At 42.9% G+C, this 18,493-nt stretch overlaps 2 protein-coding genes across 3 annotated transcripts; both read left to right on the top strand.

Annotated features, from left to right (window-relative positions):
• The first annotated feature begins 352 nt into the window (after nt 1–352).
• ftsj3 (FtsJ RNA 2'-O-methyltransferase 3) lies at nt 353–7,841 on the top strand. 2 transcript variants are annotated; one of them, XM_070908905.1, is made up of 21 exons: nt 353–479; nt 641–746; nt 1,080–1,126; nt 1,305–1,384; nt 1,607–1,706; nt 2,034–2,228; nt 2,354–2,469; nt 2,732–2,836; nt 3,052–3,152; nt 3,297–3,383; nt 3,490–3,630; nt 3,899–4,034; nt 4,514–4,707; nt 4,868–4,985; nt 5,108–5,189; nt 5,367–5,505; nt 5,629–5,723; nt 5,993–6,095; nt 6,566–6,749; nt 6,966–7,060; nt 7,183–7,841. In XM_070908905.1, the coding sequence occupies exons 1-21, from the start codon at nt 413–415 to the stop codon at nt 7,433–7,435; spliced, it is 2,544 nt and encodes an 847-aa protein (XP_070765006.1). In that variant the 5' UTR covers nt 353–412; the 3' UTR covers nt 7,436–7,841. The 2 variants fall into 2 exon arrangements, with proteins under 2 accessions (XP_070765006.1, XP_070765007.1); XM_070908906.1 differs by having other exon boundaries at nt 3,496–3,630.
• A 1,554-nt stretch (nt 7,842–9,395) lies between these two features.
• clcc1 (chloride channel CLIC-like 1) lies at nt 9,396–17,813 on the top strand. Its single transcript, XM_070908406.1, has 10 exons — nt 9,396–9,542; nt 9,660–9,746; nt 10,384–10,494; nt 10,784–11,005; nt 11,313–11,453; nt 11,575–11,674; nt 15,449–15,546; nt 15,785–15,931; nt 16,024–16,620; nt 17,405–17,813. The coding sequence occupies exons 1-10, from the start codon at nt 9,396–9,398 to the stop codon at nt 17,480–17,482; spliced, it is 1,728 nt and encodes a 575-aa protein (XP_070764507.1). The 3' UTR covers nt 17,483–17,813.
• The last annotated feature ends 680 nt before the right edge of the window (nt 17,814–18,493 follow it).

The following is an 18,493-nucleotide window of genomic DNA, read 5'->3' on the forward strand; positions in this document are numbered from 1 at the left end:
AGCAATCAGTAAAATTTAGTGGACTAAAAAGTACATTTACCTCTAAAATGTTGCGGGATTAAAGTGGAAAGCGTCTCAAAATAACTTACTTAAATGAAGAACCGGTACACCAAATCTGTACTTAGTAAAAACATTAAACGTACTGAGTGACTTCTTACCACTGGATGTTATCACAGTTTAGCTACAGTTTAAGGTGTCTCGATGGATTGCATTCTGCGGTTCCGACAGCAGGTGGCGGCAACGCCCCGTACTCACCGAAAACAAAACAGCAGAAGAAGAAATACTTTCAGTGTGACGTTGTACTTCTGCGCCGGGACAGCCACACGTGTTGTTTTCATGGATGTTTGAGTGCTGTAAGTCTCGACTGTGATATTTCTGTGAAAGAGTAAAGTGTAAAACCGCAGCGACAAAAATGGGGAAGAAACTCAAAGTTGGAAAGACCAGAAAAGATAAATTCTACCATCTGGCTAAAGAAACAGGTAAGCTTACCACTTCTAGAAGAGATAAGTTTGAGATTGTAAGCGTTGGGGGAGATATTAGCATTAGCAGGATTACTAGCTACCTCGCTCACACTAAAAAAGGTTGTGCTGGATCAGGATTTTAGAGTGTCAGTTGTCTAATAACATCTTGTCTTTTTCAGGTTATCGTTCTCGTTCCTCCTTCAAACTCATCCAGCTCAACCGTAAATTTCAGTTTCTTCAGAAAGCCAGAGCCCTGGTCGACCTGTGTGCTGCTCCCGGTGGATGGTGAGCTGCCTGTCAACACCCGATCAAATGCTAATTATTTGTCTAGCAACATGTCGAGGGTTGAAAGCCGGGGTGCCCAAACTGTTTTCCATAGAGGGTCAAACATTTTAACTAGCTTAAACCGCTGGCCAATATTGATTGGTATTGAGTGTCCATTCCATCCATCCATCCAACATGTGTAGACATTAAAACAACTATTGTTTTCTATTAGACGTTGTAGTTCGACCCTCCTTCAATATTAATTTAGGCTTGTCTAGGGAGACAGATGAGCGAAGTGTAAGTACTCCAATATAGGTGGCACAATAAATACACTCATTCAAAATATCCTTGCAGGTTGCAGGTGGCGTCCAAGTTTATGCCTGTATCAAGTCTCATTATTGGTGAGTGTTATGTCATCAAAATGATTATCTGATAATAAATGAATCTGCCTTTTACATTCAGTTGTATTGAGAAGTCTCATTAGTTGGTTTGGCGAAGCCCAATTTTCAATGGCAATTTAATTTTGATTACTGAATTACTGTGAGAAAAAAACATTTAAAAAGTGTTTCCTCCTGTCAGGTGTTGACCTGGTGCCCATCAAACCCATCCCAAATGTGGTGGCATTGCAAGAAGACATCACCTCTGATAAATGCAGACAGGTGAGGCAGCTGCTGCAGAGTTCAGCGCATCAGTGTCCTGGCTGGAGTGCTGCATACGCTGATATACACAGAATAACAATATAATAGCCCTGCAGAAAATGTGACACTAGAGACAGACATGTCTCATGGCATTAGACAGCTGCCCTGTTTACCAAGCACTCACTTAAGGATAGTTTTTAGCATGGATTTGTTAATGTGAGATACTGTCGGTCCCGTATGCAGGCTTTACGAAAGGAACTGCAGACTTGGAAGGTCGACGTTGTGTTAAATGATGGAGCCCCGAATGTGGGAGCCAACTGGCAACATGATGCCTTCTCACAAGGTAGGTGCCTCTAAAGCAAAAGTTCCAACCATTAAACTGAAATTTAAAACACACAGTCAGGCAGTATAATACAATTTTGCCCCTTTAGTAAAGCATTAAGTAATGTGTTTATTAATAGGTTCCATGTGTCAATAATATTAATGGATAAAAATGGACAAAATCATCTTGCTCCAACATTTGCATGTAGTTTGAAAGGAAAATGACCATTGTTTCCTCTATTGTGTTTGTGTCTCAGTCACATCTCTGAGTAGTTTATACGAGGCCCAGCCACCTAAAATGTCTAAAATCTCACTTTGTTCCCCCTTTGTTCCCCCTCTTTACCTCCAGCTCATTTGACCCTCATGGCCCTGAAGTTGGCCTGTGAGTTTCTGACCAAAGGTGGCACTTTCGTCACCAAGGTCTTCCGCTCCAAAGACTACCAGCCACTGCTCTGGATCTTCCAGCAGTTCTTCAAGAAGGTGCAGGCCACCAAGCCACAGGCGTCTAGGAACGAGTCCGCCGAGATCTTTGTCATCTGTCAGGGTAGGGGTAGTCTGTGATGAGAAGAAAAACGTTTCATTTTTGTTTTGTTTTTTTAATATATATTTTCTAAATGAGGTTTATTTCTGCAGATTAAATCTGAACCAAAATTGTTTTTTCTTTACCAGGTTTTGTTGCCCCAGACAAAATCGACAGTAAATTCTTTGACCCCAAACATGCGTTCAAAGAGGTGGAGGTGCAGGCCAAAACTGTGAGGGATCTGATTCCTGTCAAGAAGCCAAAGGCATGTACTCTGTATTTTATGATGGAAACTAGATGTCTGTTTAACAGATAATTTCAAGTAAACTGTTCAGTATTAATAAGAACACCAAAATCAGCTTTCCCATAATTTCCTGTAATTACCTGAGTACTTGTTTACACATGATTTGCTATGGTGTTGATATAGTGTGATAGTTCTCACTCACAAATATTGTAACGTTTACTTTGCAACATTTAACTCTGGATATTGCCGGCATTGCTGACAAGCTGCTGCTCTTCTGTTCCAGGCGGAGGGATACACAGACGGTGATCTGACACTCTACCACAGTTTCTCAACGACAGCCTTTCTGAAAGCCGATAACCCTGTAGACTTCCTGAGCAAAGCCAGTGAGGTAAGATCTCTCTATTACTTTAACTTGTCGCTAAGGTTAATGCTGGAAGTCTGCACATTTTCATAGAAAACCCTGTCAAATATACATCGCAGCTGTAGGACAGTACAATCCATGCAATGTAAATTGAGTGACCTCAGTGAGAGAAGAGACAGGAAAGATCAAGCAAAGGAAAAGCCTTCCTGTATTGCCATTCTCACTCTGTCTTCTTCATTCAGATCACCTTTGACAACACAGACCTGGAGTCTCACCCGGCCACCAGTGACGAGATAAAGGAGTGTTTTCGTGACATCAAAGTTTTGGGACGCAAAGAGCTGCGGTAAGTCTTTTCCGTCACTCACTGCTGAAGTTTGTGCATTAGTTAAAAACTGTTGGTACTGGGTTTTTTTCCCCTAGAAATAATACAGATAAGTATTAGTGACTCAAGCATGTGTTCTTCTTTCCTCCATCCTCACATCTACAGCCTCCTGCTGAACTGGAGGTCCAAGATGAAGAGATTCCTGGTTAGAAAACTAAAGATGGAGGCCAAACAGCCTGACCAAGAGCTCAAGTAAACTATTTACAGCACATTTACAAAAAGCCATTGAAATATTCTAATGTAATGACAGACAGTGTCATGTCAGATAAAAAAAAACTCTCTTTGCTTTTGTTTTTAGCTTAAGTTCTGATGAAGACGGGGGTAATTCAGAGGAAGAACCAGACAAGAAGAAGAGAGAAGAGGAGGAGGAGGATGAGGAGGCAGAAATGGACAAAAAATTGGCTGAACTGAAAGCTGAGGAGCTGGCTGAGCTCAAACGGTACGACACAAAGGTTTTCAGGATTGATGTTTTCCTTCTGCTCTGGATTTTTAGTCCTATTAAAGAGTATTATTGTAGTTTCTAACCAACAGTACTCTCAACAGACCGGGTGATGAGGAATTGTTATTACTGACTGAACCAGCGGCATTTGTGATTGACCTCTTACAGTCTTGTCAACCTTTTGCCCTGGATGTGATTTTAGTGGAAAAATATGAAATTGGAACTTTCTGCTTTGACATTTCTTCATTTCTTCGTCATGCTCCATCAGGAAGAAGAGGAAGCTGCTGAAGGAGCGGAGGAAGCAGAGGGAGAGGGTGGAGCTGAAGATGGACCTGCCTGGCGTCTCCATTGCAGATAGTGGTGACTCATCCATGTTCTCCCTCAGCACCATCAATAAGCAAAAGGTGAAGACCACACAAACACATACGGATGCAACCTCTCACTTAGGATGGGTTTGTGAAATCTTTATATGTAGACTTAACTCTGTTGGCTACTTTAAGCTGTTAACTATTAGCTGAGCTGAGCAGATTTGGTGCAGATATCGTGGCCTTTTGGCCTAAGAGATATTAATTTTGGGGTTCATGTGCATTCAAGGTAGTGTATGCACATCCCAACATGATATCAGGTATATAAACAATCTCAAGAGAAAAGAGTGCCCGCACACCAAATAGATTCTTCCAAAAGAATGATTTATTAAGTACAATTACGACATTTTGAAATTACATCTTCATCAGGTAATAATACTCCTGAGGTCAAAAAACTCTTCCAGACATACTTGGTGTGCACGAGATTGACCACTTGGTCATTATTCTGATTTACACAGAAGCAGCTGAACCTTTTACCAATGCTAATTTAACCTTTGGTATTCGCCTCTCTCTATCAGGCGCTGGCTGATATATCGAAGGGGGACATGCAGGCAGCAGATGCCCTGGAAGAAGGAGATGACGACCTCCACCTGTCTGAGGATGAGGATGATGAGGCAGATAAAATGTCCCTGGCCTCTGATTTAGATGATGAGGACTTGGAAGAGGTGGAGCAGAGGCAAAGAGAGCTGGAGAGGAAAGCACCAAAGAAGAAGTACGTGGCCAAAAAACAGCCCTGTATTTAAAATAATGTTTTTCCAATGTTTGGAAATGATGGCCTTCTTTCACAGAAAAATAAATATAAGGGTCATACCATCAATAATGAATTGCTCTTATTTAGGTTTTGATTATCTCCTTGTGTCTGTGTTTTCCAGAGTAAAGTTCACTGAAGAAGAAGAGGAGGAGGAGGAAGGCCAGGGAAGTGGCTTGCTGGTGGAACTAGAGGGAAAGGATGAGAAGAAAGAACGAGAGACCAACCTGTGGTTCAGCAAGGTTTGTCCACTTGTGCTTCCGTTATTGAATGATTGGTCACCTGCCTCTTCATTCACATCATTACTGATCTCCCTTTCTGTGCGACCTCTGACCTTTGACCCTCCCATTCTTTTGCTCTGTAGGGCATCTTCTCGGAGATCGACCTGGAGGGAGATGCAGAGAGCGAGCTCCGACAGACCGAGTGGCTTCAGAACAAACAAACTGGTAACAGTCTCCCCTGTTTCTCATTCATTTATTCACACATGTTCATCAAAAGTCTTTTTTTCTAAAATGGATTCCCACAATTCATATAAAGAGTATGAAATATCACTTTAAAAAAAGATAGTAGCTCTCCTACATCTGGAACTGATAAAATAATGACAAATTTGGATCTTTTTATAGAAAAAGGAAAAAAGAGGAAAGCTGAAGAAGAGGAGGAAGTGGAGGAGGAGGTTGCTCCGCCAGAGGAGGAAAAGGCAGGACCTTCACAGGATGCTGAAGAGGAGAGTGACAGCGACTCAGATGACAGCGATGATGAGAAGTAACACCTCATTTACTATGCCTGCCAATGCTGTTTTTTTCCTAAGTATTATATAATGGATCCAGTTTGATTCATACTATTGACAACTATACAAATAAATCAATGTTTTGCTGCTTGTTCCAGGGAGATTACCAGGATGAAGCAGGCCAAGGGGGCTGGTGGGATGTCAGGAGAGGCCGTTGACAATGACTTCCAGGTTGTTCCTGTAGAAAGCACCAGTGAGTACGAGAAACATTTATATTTCAGGTGTTTAAATCCTGACTTTTGGAAACTCAAATGCATTTCTAATAGTTTGAGTAATAATCTTATACTCCAACTTATATAATAATAACTTATCTGGGATTGTTTATCAACTCAAAACCAGGTTACAAAAGTAACCAAGACAAGAATAAACTCTTCTGTGCATGTAAATGCAGCCAGTAAAAGTGCATTCAGCTTCATGTCTTTGTGTAACTTTGTGGATGTTTGTGGGTTCTGTCCTCCTCAGGTAAGAAAGCCAGGATCCTGGATGCAGAGGGCCTGGCCCTGGGCTGTCAGATCGCTACGTCTAAGAAGAGAGCCAGAGACCTGATTGACGGCTCCTTTCACAGGTGTGTGTGTGGGGGGTATTCCAATGTGTGCCCACTTACCAACTGGTTCAAATTGTCTCACAAAACTTAGGTATCAAAGTATAAGGCTGGTGATATTTTCTTGTTGTTAACAAATCCAATGAAAAGCTAAATCAACAATGACTTGATCTTACTGACTGAGTTGCCAAAACCAAACCTGTAGCTCAGTCTGTGCCGGAGAGCTCCAAAACACATACAGTAAATGAGCCACGCTGCGTGACATGTGCCTTCATTACGATGAACATGGGCACTGTAGTTTATTTTGACTCAATCTCTCATACAAAGTCCTGCTGCTGTATACTCACTCAGAGCACCAAATGTGTGCAAATGAAAATAAACTATTTATTTATGAACCGTTTCTAAAGATTTACATCTTCAGTAGGAACAAATGGGCTCGGGGTTGAGTGCCACAAAAACACAGTAAACAGCAGGCTGATTGTATGCTCCTGCAGGTTTGCTAGCTCTGAGGAACAGTGGGAGGTACCGGAGTGGTTCCTGGACGATGAACAGAAACACCGGAAGAAGCCGGTGCCGGTCACCAGGGAGATGGTGGAGGAGTACAAACAAAAATGGAAGGAGATTGATGCTCGACCCATCAAACGAGTTGCTGAGGCCAAGGCCAGGAAGAAGAGGAGGGTAAGATCATGGTGCAGCTGTTGATCACAGATGATTTGAAAAAGTTGACGCTAAAAGATGATTAGACACAAAACTGGATCATGATTGAAATCATTACAGCTGCTGGATCTATTTTAAGACAAACAAAAACACCCCAAATCTTTTAGTTTAAGGAACTTCAACGGTCAAACTATTTCTGTAGATCTGAATTTGTTAGTTTCTCTGTGACTTTTCCAGATGCTGAAGAAGATGGAGCAGGCTAAGAAGAAAGCAGAGGCAGTTGTCAACACAGTGGACATCTCTGAGAGGGAGAAGATGGCTCAGCTGAAGAGGTATGACGTCACACCTGGAGGGTTGGAGCCGCACTTAAAACAAAATTATGACTTCCATGAAACTAAGTGCATTGCTTTATACTGGCTTTCAATAATTTCTTGTTTTTCCTCCATTCTGTCAGTATCTACAAGAAAGCTGGCCTGGGGAAGGAGAAGAGAGAAGTAACATACGTTGTGACCAAAAAGGGCGCTGGCAAGAAGGTGAGACGGCCTCCCGGCATCAAGGGAGCCTTCAAAGTGGTGGACAGTCGCATGAAGAAAGACATGCGGGGAATGCAGAGGAAAGAACAACGTGCTAAAGGTGGCAAAGGAAAAGGCAAAGGAAAAGGTGGCAAAGGAGGGGTGAAGAGTGGTAAAGGGCGCAAAGGAAGATAAATTTGAACGCCTTTCTAACTATTAAACATTGCCTGGTTGTGTTGTAGGTGAGCATTTATGGAGCTTTGTGAGCTAAGATGCCTGCCACAGTTTGGGCTCCTGTATCATGTACAGAGACCAAAATGAACTGATTCACATGGATGCCATCTGTATATCAAGCTTTGCTGAGGTTCCTTAAACTCCTGAACACCTGAGATATGTTCTGGGGGTATTAAAATGCTGGTGCTCTGTACATGTCTTTCTGAAGATGCAGATTATTTGCCTTGAACTCTATGAACAGAGTGGTTTCACTGAAAAGCTGAACTGTACATCGCAGTAAATCAAACGTAACAATAAATGTGTTCTCCAGAAATGTTGGTATTAATATTGTAAATATTATATACACATCTTTGCAATAAACGCTTTGTCTAAATGAGTTGTTGAGTCATTAAGTGTTTCCTGTGATTAAAATAAATGTAGTTAATTATTAATTTTTCAGCCCCTTAATTTCCTGACTGACTTTGATAATTTATTATGCTTTGTGCTGGTAGTGGCTGGTCGGTGTGAGTCAAATAATATCAGTTGTAAACTATAAAAGTTGTATTCTTCACTTTATATCTGGAAAATGGAAGACAGTGAGACTGTTGCACCAGAGAATACCCTGGTGTGATCAGGTTGTGACCAGATACAGCGTTTACCTCATGAGACTTCACAGCTGCAGCCAAATTAATTCCATGTTTTTTTTGTCTTTAAGAACCGTAGCAGGTAAAATTTGCTGTGATAGAATGTTTCCGTAAAGCCACAGACAAAGGGTCTTTCATTTGTCCTATACTTGTGCAAGTTCATGAATTAAAACAGCATGCCAACTGTTGTTCATGTGTCAAAATGACATGTTAATACAACTACTACAAAACTACTTAAATGCTGAAACTATGTCTTGATCCCAGTGTATGAGGATCATGTTGTTTATGATAATATTTGCAAAAATGTGCTCCAATTGCCATTCAAGCTACCCCCCCCCCACCCCCCCCCCCAAAGAAAAAAGTTTAACCAGCTGTCACTTCAGTTTCCTTGTCTGATGAAGTACTGTAGTAGTTGCACGTAATGAAGTATATATTTGATTTTTAAATATCTGTACCTTACCTAGTTATTTCCACTGTCTTTTTTGTGACAGCTATAGTTACTTTGCAGATGAAGATTTTACATACAGGACATGTGATGAGCATATAAAGTATGATGCATTGATCAAACAAGCCAACAGTATATGCAAATTTAAATTACATTAAAATGCTGTAAAATACTGTAACGAATCAGCAAAAATAATCAATTAATATAATGTTAAAACACTGACACAGGCATAATACCTCTGTACTTTTGCTCAAGTAATTCTGAATGCAGGATTTTTATCATCCAGAATAACACGCTTGTATTCTTCCAGAGGAAAACAGAATTAGATACAAGTTAAATTACATTTTAAAAATTTACAATGAGATAAATTGAATTTCAGACTTTCGTGACATCGGTTGTTGATAGAAAGAACGTCGCGGAAATCAAACGTCAGGGAATGCGCGACCCATTACCGAAAATGTAGACTTCCTGTGAGCCTTTCCGACGCATGTTACAGGGTAAAACGTCTCTGTTGTGTGGTAACGTTAACTGGTTGTAATGCAGACTGGTGTTGTGTAATTTGGGTGGGAAGTCTTCAATATTCGGCTTATGTGTCGTAGCCGTCACGTATTCAAGTATCTGTTAAGCCAAGTTTGAGTTGGTGAGTCTGAAATTAGCTTAGCAGCTACCATTAGCTTTAATTCAACCTGTTTAGTCAACGTTATTTACTCTTATTACGTTGGCTTGAAATTTAAGTTAGCCACTTGTACTTTCACTTTATGGGAACTATTTGGATTCAAACATTAACACTCCAGCTAGCTAGCTCTAACGCTAGGCGGTTAGTTGGGAAAAGTACCTCCCTATCTCTGCCAGGATGCTGCTCATTGTCCTGGTATGCAGCCTGGCACTGGCTGCTACGGGACAGCAGCAGCAGCAGCAGGAGGGCGACGACGACTGGAGAGACCCTTATGATATGCTCAACTACGATTCAAGCACCAAAACTATGAGGAAGCATGCAGAGGTTGGGTGATATTAACAAATGATGCTACACTGCATATGCAATTTGCTAACGTTGTTATTGCCGTGAATGCTTGATATTTCTGCTGTGACAGCTAACGTGGGTATGTATATCCTGCAGCCAAAAAACTATAACAATGTGCCAACCACAAGAAGAAAGTATAACCAGGACTCCAGCCAGGCTGAGCAGACATCGTGCGACAGTCAGGTATCGGTTCTACAGAAACAGGCTGGTGGTGTGTGTGCGTGTGTGTGTGTGTATACATACATATTTGTTAGAAGTTTTTCTGAGGAAACCAATCACAGGAATTTAGTATATAGCTAAATATAGTGCTATAGTGTATAGCTTTACCAAGAGCCACGCAGTGACTGTGCAGATAATGGCAATTAAATCCCCATCGTCATATTTGTTTGTTGTCTCCTGGTGTTGCAAGCATTAAATAATCATGATCAAAACATACAATCAAAGTTAATATGAACAGCTGGTTAAATTAACAAAGTGACAATATACATTGAATGCTTATATAAAGTACTTGAATTTTCCTCTCAACAACAATGACCACATACAAAATGCTACTGCTGCCGGCCACTGTGCTTGCATGCACCCATCCCAATTTCCTTTGGTTTGGAGCATGACCAGCAACTTTTAGACAGCTCAAAATGAATCAGCATAAGGTTGCTGGAGATGCCAGAGATACTGTTGTTCATCCTTCAACCAGAAAGTACAAGTTCAGGTCCTCTGAAAAACAAGCATCTGCCCTGCTGAGTCTCTGTATGGCCAATGAGAAAACCTTCCTTCATGGAATCAGTGTGTTGTGAATCAGTTGTGCTTTGCTTTCATTCAGATTGAAGAACTTCAGAAGAGAATCAGGCTCCCCTCACAGCAGCCTACATGCAATCCAGTGTTCAAACGATTCCTTAACAGACTCCTGAAGGAAATAGAAAGAGTTGGTTTGGTACGTGGTCATGTCACATGTGTTATGCTTTGTTATGTGGCTTTGAATACGTCTTTGCTAATGTTAAATGCATTTTACCAAACCTTTCAAGCAATCATCATGTAACCCACTTTGACATAGGTACTGTATCTGTTTTAAGTGTGATACGCCTGAAGTATGAAGCTCTATTTAAGCATATTCAAACAAAATTCTGGTTCAGTATTTAGATAGGGCCCAGGTGCACTTGCAGCACATACAGTAGAACATGGGGCATTGCCATTTTAACACACCTGTCCCCTTTTCTCCCCAGCCCAGTGACTCCATAGACGCCCACTATGATGCCTACATCAAACTGTCCAGACAAGACATGATGGAGATCGAGAGACTTCTGGAAGATCAAGACAGCTGGACAACAGGGACTCTGGACAATGCCATCAGTCAGATACTGTTGGATCTCAGACCACATGACCATGAGGCCTGGAAGTGGCGTTTTGAAGACACCTTTGGCGTGGAGCTTGACACAGTATTAAAAGTAAGCTCATTCATCAATCTGAAATCTTTGTTTATGAGTCTTTTAAGATACTTCAGTCATGTGCTGAATAAAAAATAGACACTTACTGTTCATAGTCAGAGCTGTGTAGTTTTGCAATATGTCTTAAGTGAAACTGGAGTGTGTGTTACAAACTTGAGTAACTGGTTTATTTAGAGAGAACATTTCCATATTTAATGTCTGGTGCACATGATATAACTTTAGTGACTCACTCTTTACCCAGAGGGAGCAATCCACCTTTTTCTGGCAGAGAAAGTACTGTACTCTGTTCTCTCTGTTGGTGATCCAGATGTTGCTGGTTGTTCTGGTCATATCGGCCATCATATGCACTCAGCTGTGGTCAAGGGTGTCCTGGTTCATGCAGTTCAAGAGATTGTTTGCTGTCTGCTTCTTCGTCAGTATTATCTGGAACTGGTTCTATCTGTACAAGGTGAAGAAGTGCTCTTTCAGTTCCCTTGCTCTTGTTTAGCTGTTATTCAGTGCTTTTTTTTTAGGCAGACAAGTTTGTAATACATTTATTTATTAATTAATTAATTTATTCATTCATTCAGATTGCCTTTGCTGACCACCAAAACAACATAGCGAAGATGAATAGCGACAGCGGAAAATGCACTGGCATTAAGAAAATTGACTGGACTGATAGCTTGAAAGGTGAGCCAATTACAAATGTGGACATATATCACATATCATCGCCCCTCCTGTTAAAGCCATGATTCTGCACAAAATCTTGTTAAATTATGTAATTACATTTTCAGAAGTATCACCGGTTTGAAGTTAATTTAAAAGCCCTGTGTTAGGGCCATTGATGGATTGATTTAGGTGTCCAAGATGGCGCCGCGGATGGCTGCCTCGGTCTGTTGGAGCGCATTGTTTTGCCTTGTTTTGTTTGTAAACAGTGTCTTTTGTTTTGGTTCACGGAGCTCTTTCACCAGAGAAGAGCTCATGAACATCAGGGGAACATCTCCAGTGGATTTGTTTCCCGAATTTCTTGCACCTTTAACTGCTTTATGGGACATTCTGGTCAAAGGTGCTCTCACCTTTGCAGCTCAACGTCGACGTAGAGGGAAACGTGCCGGTGCGCTCGTGCGTCTTCGCCGGCGAGGACAACGCACACCGCTACCCGGAATATTTCTGTCTAACGTGCGCTCACTGGGGAATAAGATGGACGAACTCCAGCTGCTGATGAGGAGAAACAAGGACTTTTATTCATCTGCTGTTTTGTGCTTCACGGAGACATGGCTGGGGGAAAGAACTCCCGACGCGGCGCTGCAGCTGGATGGATTCCAGCTTCTCCGAGCGGACCGCGACGCGCACCTCTCCGGCAAAACAAAGGGTGGAGGTATTTGTTTCTACATCAACAGCAGCTGGTGTAACGACGTGACAGTGATGCGACGGCATTGCTCTCCTTCCCTGGAAACTTTTTTCATAAACTGTAAACCCTACTACTCCCCCCGTGAGTTCGCTTCATTCATTCTGGTCGGTGTTTACATTCCACCGGAGGCCAACGTGCAGGACGCACAGCGCGCACTCGCCGACCAGATACTGGAAACGGAGCAGACCAACCCGGACTCCTTAGTTATTGTCCTCGGTGACCTTAACAAAGGTAATCTCAGACACGAACTCCCAAAATACAAACAGTTTATGAAATGCCCCACCAGGGAGGGGAACACACTGGATCACTGTTACACCACAGTCAGTAACGCTTTTCACGCCGTCACCCGCGCTGCACTGGGACACTCTGACCACGACATGGTCCACCTGATTCCTGCATACAGGCAGAAATTAAAACTTTCTAAGCCTGTTGTGAGAACTTCGAAGAAGTGGACCAGTGAAGCTGCAGAGGACCTGAAGGCGTGTTTGGACTGTACTGACTGGGATGTTTTCAGGACTGCTACCAACAGTCTGGATGAGTACACAGAGGCTGTGACTTAGTATATCAGCTTCTGTGAGGACTGCTGCGTACCAACTCGGACCAGGGTGAGTTATAACAACGACAAACCCTGGTTCACAGCAAGACTGCGACAGCTGAGGTTGGAAAAGGAAGAGGCGTTTAAGAGTGGCAACAGAGCAGAGTTTAAGGAAGCCAAGTACAAGTTTAGCAAGGCAGTGAGGGAAGCTAAACGACTGTACTCAGAGAGACTACAAGACCAGTTCTCCTCCAACGACTCTGCTTCTGTGTGGAGGGGGCTCAGGCAGATCACCAACTACAAGCCAAGAGCCCCCAACTCTGCTAACGACCGACGCCTCGCCAACAGCCTCAACGACTTCTACTGTCGCTTTGAAAGACAATGGGACAGTCCTGACACCATCACCCACCAGCTCCAGCCCAACAGCCCCAACCCCCTCATCACACCTGGGGCTGAACTCTCACACCTCCTACCACCACAGCGCCCCCCACTCCTCCAGCATCGACACCTCTGTCTGTCCTTGAAAGAGATGTGAACAGACTCTTCAAGAGACAAAACCCGCGTAAAGCTGCTGAACCAGACTCCATCTCCCCATCCTGCCTGAAGCGCTGCGCCGATCAGCTGTCTCCGGTGTTCACGGACATCTTCAACACCTCACTGGAGACATGCCACGTGCCAGCCTGCTTCAAGGCCTCCACCATCATCCCCGTCCCCAAAAAACCAGGGCCCACAGGATTAAATGACTACAGACCCGTCGCCCTGACCTCTGTGGTCATGAAATCATTTGAACGCCTGGTCCTGTCCCACCTCAAATCCATCACAGACTCTCTGCTGGACCCCCTGCAGTTCGCCTACAGAGCCAACAGGTCTGTAGACGACGCCGTCAACCTGGCTCTACACTTCATCCTCCAGCACCTGGACTCCGCAGGATCCTATGCCAGGATCGTGTTTGTGGACTTCAGCTCTGCCTTCAACACGATCGTCCCGGCTCTTCTTCAGGACAAGCTCTCCCAGCTGAACGTGCCTGACCCCACCTGCAGGTGGATCACAGATTTCCAGTCTGACAGGAAGCAGCACGTGAAGCTGGGGAAACACGTCTCAGACTCGCGGACGATCAGCACCGGCTCTCCTCAAGGCTGCGTTCTTTCTCCCCTACTCTTCTCCCTCTACACCAACAGCTGCACCTCCAGTCACCAGTCTGTCAAGCTCCTGAAGTTCGCGGACGACACCACCCTCATCGGACTCATCTCTGGTGAGGATGAGTCTGCCTACAGGTGGGAGATTGACCACCTGGTGACCTGGTGCAACAGCAACAACCTGGAGCTTAACGCTTCAAAGACAGTGGAGATGGTTGTTGACTTTAGGAAGAGCGCAGCCCCACCCGCCCCCATCACCCTGTGTGACTCTCCAGTGGACACTGTGGAGTCCTTCCGTTTCCTGGGCTCCATCATCAGCCAGGACCTCCGGTGGGAGCTGAACATCAGCTCCCTCATCAAGAAAGCCCAACAGAGGATGTACTTCCTGAGGCAGCTGAGGAAGTTTAACCTGCCACAAAAAATGCTGGTTCACTTCTACACTGCCATCATAGAGTCCATCCTCACCTCCTCCATCACCGTCTGGTACGCTGCTGCCTCCACCAAGGACAGACGCAGACTGCAGCGTATCATCCGCTCTGCAGAGAGGGTGATCGGCTGCAACCTCCCATCTCTTCAGGACCTGTACTCCTCCAGGACCCTGAGGAGAGCAGGGAAGATCGCTGCCGACCCCTCCCACCCCGGACACCATCTGTTCGACCCCCTCCCCTCTGGCAGGAGGCTGCGGTCCATCAGGACCAAAACCTCCCGCCACAAAAACAGTTTCTTCCCCTCTGCAGTCAACCTGACAAACTCTCACTGACCCCCCCCCCCCCCCAGAACACAAACACAAGCTATACGTTATATTAACGTACATCACCCCTGTCCCCACTGCGTTACATTAACGCACCCACCCCCTACTGGACACTTTATCTGGACACTTTACTTTATTCTGGTCACTGCACTGTTGTTATTTATCTTATCTTATTTTTTTATTTTTATTTTTATTCTTATTCTTATTTTACCTTTTATATTCTACTTATTTGTTAACAAAACAATAGCACCTTCAGACCACAGCAAATTCCTTGTAATGTATGTTACTTGGCAATAAACAGTTTCTGATTCTGATTCTGATTCTGATTCTGATTTGAAACAATGAAAATGAGTTGTGGTCAGGTGTGCATCTTTCTGCTGCTTCATATATGGGTCCACTCACCCACACTGTCCCTCATTCACATCAGTCATACATTGCCTGGTGCACAGTTAATGTGCAAAATCTTTTGCAATGGTTTGCACTTTTTGGCTTTCAGTGTTTTGTTTGGGGTGATGCATGTGCTATTGACAGTGATACCAAGCTTTTGTAGAAAGATGTTAGTTTCCACAGAACTAACTCTGTTTAGTTGCTTTCTTAGTTACCTCTGCTGTCTTTGGTTGTTTTCTTGCAGAGCTGTGGAGAACCACCATGACTCTTCAAGATGACCCTTGTAAGAAATACTATGAAGCCCTCTTTGTCAGCCCCTTTCTGCTGGTACCTCCAACCAAGGTAGGTCACTATGAAGGCCGGGTATGTAAAACGTGAAAGAATAATGACTGAATGAATATGAATAATAACTTTTGTTTTAAGATATCAAACATAAAAGTGCCAAAATGTTTTACTTTTCCAGTTTTGAGTGAAGAATGAAGTGTTTTGCTCTCAAATTTTAAATCTTCCTAAACTATACTACTACCGGTGTGGAAATGGCCCATACAAAGTTACATTCTAAATGTCCCTCTCCGTTTAGGCGTTCTCAGTTACCATCACAACCCTCATCACAGAGCCGCTGAAGCTCATTGGCCAGGGGATCAGTGACTTTCTTAAAGCCCTCCTCAAAGATCTACCAGTTACCCTGCAGGTCCCAGTTTTCCTCACCCTGGTGCTCTCCATTTTGGTAAGAACCCTTGATAAATGATCAAGGTCATTCATGCAAATAAACCAGACAATGTTTCTCTATACTGGTATATCTATTTGACTCTTCTGCAGGTATTCACATATGTAAGTGTGCCAGCAGCCTTCCAGCACGGCATCACTGCGCCTTTCCGCCGCCCTCGAAGTGATCCATCTCCTCCACAGCTGGAGAATCCACGTCTTCCACAGCTGGAGCAACCGCGGCGCCACCTCCAGGGGACTGAGGACTATGACCCCTTAGAAGGAGGTGACGCACCACCACATGCCATGAGGCACCGAGCCGATGATGGCACATTACACAGGAACGAGGTTCATCAGAGGCGGCGCAGCAGACCCAGAGAAGAGCGATCCAAGGTGGTTGTGGTGACAGTACGCACCTGCAAGCCCTCCTACAGTGAGGAGGAGACTGATGCTGGGCTGCATGAGGCAGAGCAGAATCTCTCTGCTGAGTCGGATTTAGAAAACCAAGAGGAGCTAGCAGGAGCGAGTGCTAGCAGTGTTGCTGCTGACACAGCCCAATCAAAAACTAAACCCATTGAATCACACTCATCTCCATCAAAGACTAAACCTTTGAAAGTGAAGGAGCAGCTTTGTAAAGATGAATTCGGCAGAGACCGTGCGGTATCTAGATCTCCGCCAGCAGAAAGGCGACCTTCAAAAACTGATGTTCAGGTGAGTTCTTTTTAAAATAAATGGAAACAATCAAATTCATCTTACTAATATCGGACTTTAGACATACAATAGTGCTTCTTAAGTGTGATTAAACCTTTTAAAGCACGCTGTTATGTTTTAATGCTTCAGCATTTCACTGATTGGATGATGAATATTCACATGCAACATACATTGGTAAATAAGTATTTAGTACACATTTTCGTTTGGGTTTGATTTGTCAGGTGGTACTTTTGTGTTTTGATGATAGCTGCTATATACACTACTCACAAAAAGTTAGGGATATTCGACTTTCGGGTGAAATTTATGGAAAATGTAAAAAGTTCATGCTACAGTGATATTATATCATGAAAGTAGGGCATTTAAGTAGAAGCATGCAATGGTAATTTCTTCATCTCATTCCTCATTTCTGCTCAATGTGAATCGACTTCATGTGAAAGCTGAATATCCCTAACTTTTTGTGAGTAGTGTATATACAGTAAATTAAGTTCATTTAGTTTGCCATTTGAAGGCTTGTAGCAGCAAATAACACGACCCTTTCTCTTTCTGTAATGAAATGCAACTAAATGTCAGGTAAGACATTTTAGGGATTTAAGCCAGTAATGTGTTTAATTCCTAAATCAATGTAATTACTATGTTTATTTAATTTGACATGTAGTGGTAATGTTATATTGGTTGAAATATTTAATACAAATATTTTATACTTTCTTGTTCATGAGTGTATTATTTGCTCCTAGAAGACATTTTTACTTGAACATGTAATAATGTATTTCTGATGTCACTGCAGGACCTGCAAGCCTCAGCCGCAGACAGCACCTCCTCTGTTTCGCTGACGCAAGTTGAAACTGTCGGAGTTAAAGTTTAGGAGTCATCTACAATGTCAGCGGAGTAGATGGCCTCTACAACGGTTAAAGCAGGAAGATTAGCGGCATCAGTGTTTGGTGCTTTCTGCTGGACTGTGGAGAGTTAATGTGCCTGACTAACTGACCTGCAGACATTGTTTAAATGTGCATGTACAACATTTTTTTGCCAAGTGACTTTATCTGCTGTGCGGTCAACTGAGGTAGAGTCTGTATTTCCTCAGTTAGAAAGAGCAGCCAGACCAAATCATTTGTCAGGGAAACAGGAAATGGATCTATGGATAAAAACTGCATTATTTACTTGATCTGGTGTTTCAGTGTGTCTTACTCATGGACCTAGTTTTATTGGAATGATTATGGTTAGGGTTGACTTTAATTATTACAATGAGCAAACAATAACTTTCAATTTTGAAGTTGAAAGATACCTTTGTAAATTTTGTAATTTAAAATGGATAAAAACTATTTCTTTATACTGTTTTTTTACAATAAGATATTTTTGTGGTTTTTAATGGTTTGTTTATAGAGGGTTTTGAAATAGTGGTGCTGAATCAGTTCCGCTGAACAGCAGTTCTACTTCCTTTCATTTTCTTTTGGAAGAGGCAAACTGCCTGTACAAAGCAAAGACAGCATTGCTGCCAACATGGTTGAGCACAGTGGAAAAAATTTTAAGTAGTGGATTTCATAAATTCTCAAACCAATCTGTGCATTACAAAATCATTAAATCGATTAAAAGAAATATTAAACAAAAGCACAAAATGTTGAAAATCTCAATCTGTTCCCAAAGAAAAAAAAATGTAATCGTTAATACTGAAATAGACAACGTTAGTTAACCCTTTAACACCAAGTGTGTCGTTGGCGACACGTTTGCGCTTACCATAATTACGTCACGGTTTGCGCTATCGGAAGAATTCCAACGGTTTCTGAAAGCTTTTTCCGATAGCGCAAACTGTGACGTAATTATGGTAATCCAAAGTGCGCTTGCACAAACGTGTCGCTGACGACACACTCTGTGTTAA

This window comes from Enoplosus armatus, chromosome 7 (genome assembly GCF_043641665.1).
Source record: "Enoplosus armatus isolate fEnoArm2 chromosome 7, fEnoArm2.hap1, whole genome shotgun sequence".
Taxonomy (NCBI): domain Eukaryota; kingdom Metazoa; phylum Chordata; class Actinopteri; order Centrarchiformes; family Enoplosidae; genus Enoplosus; species Enoplosus armatus.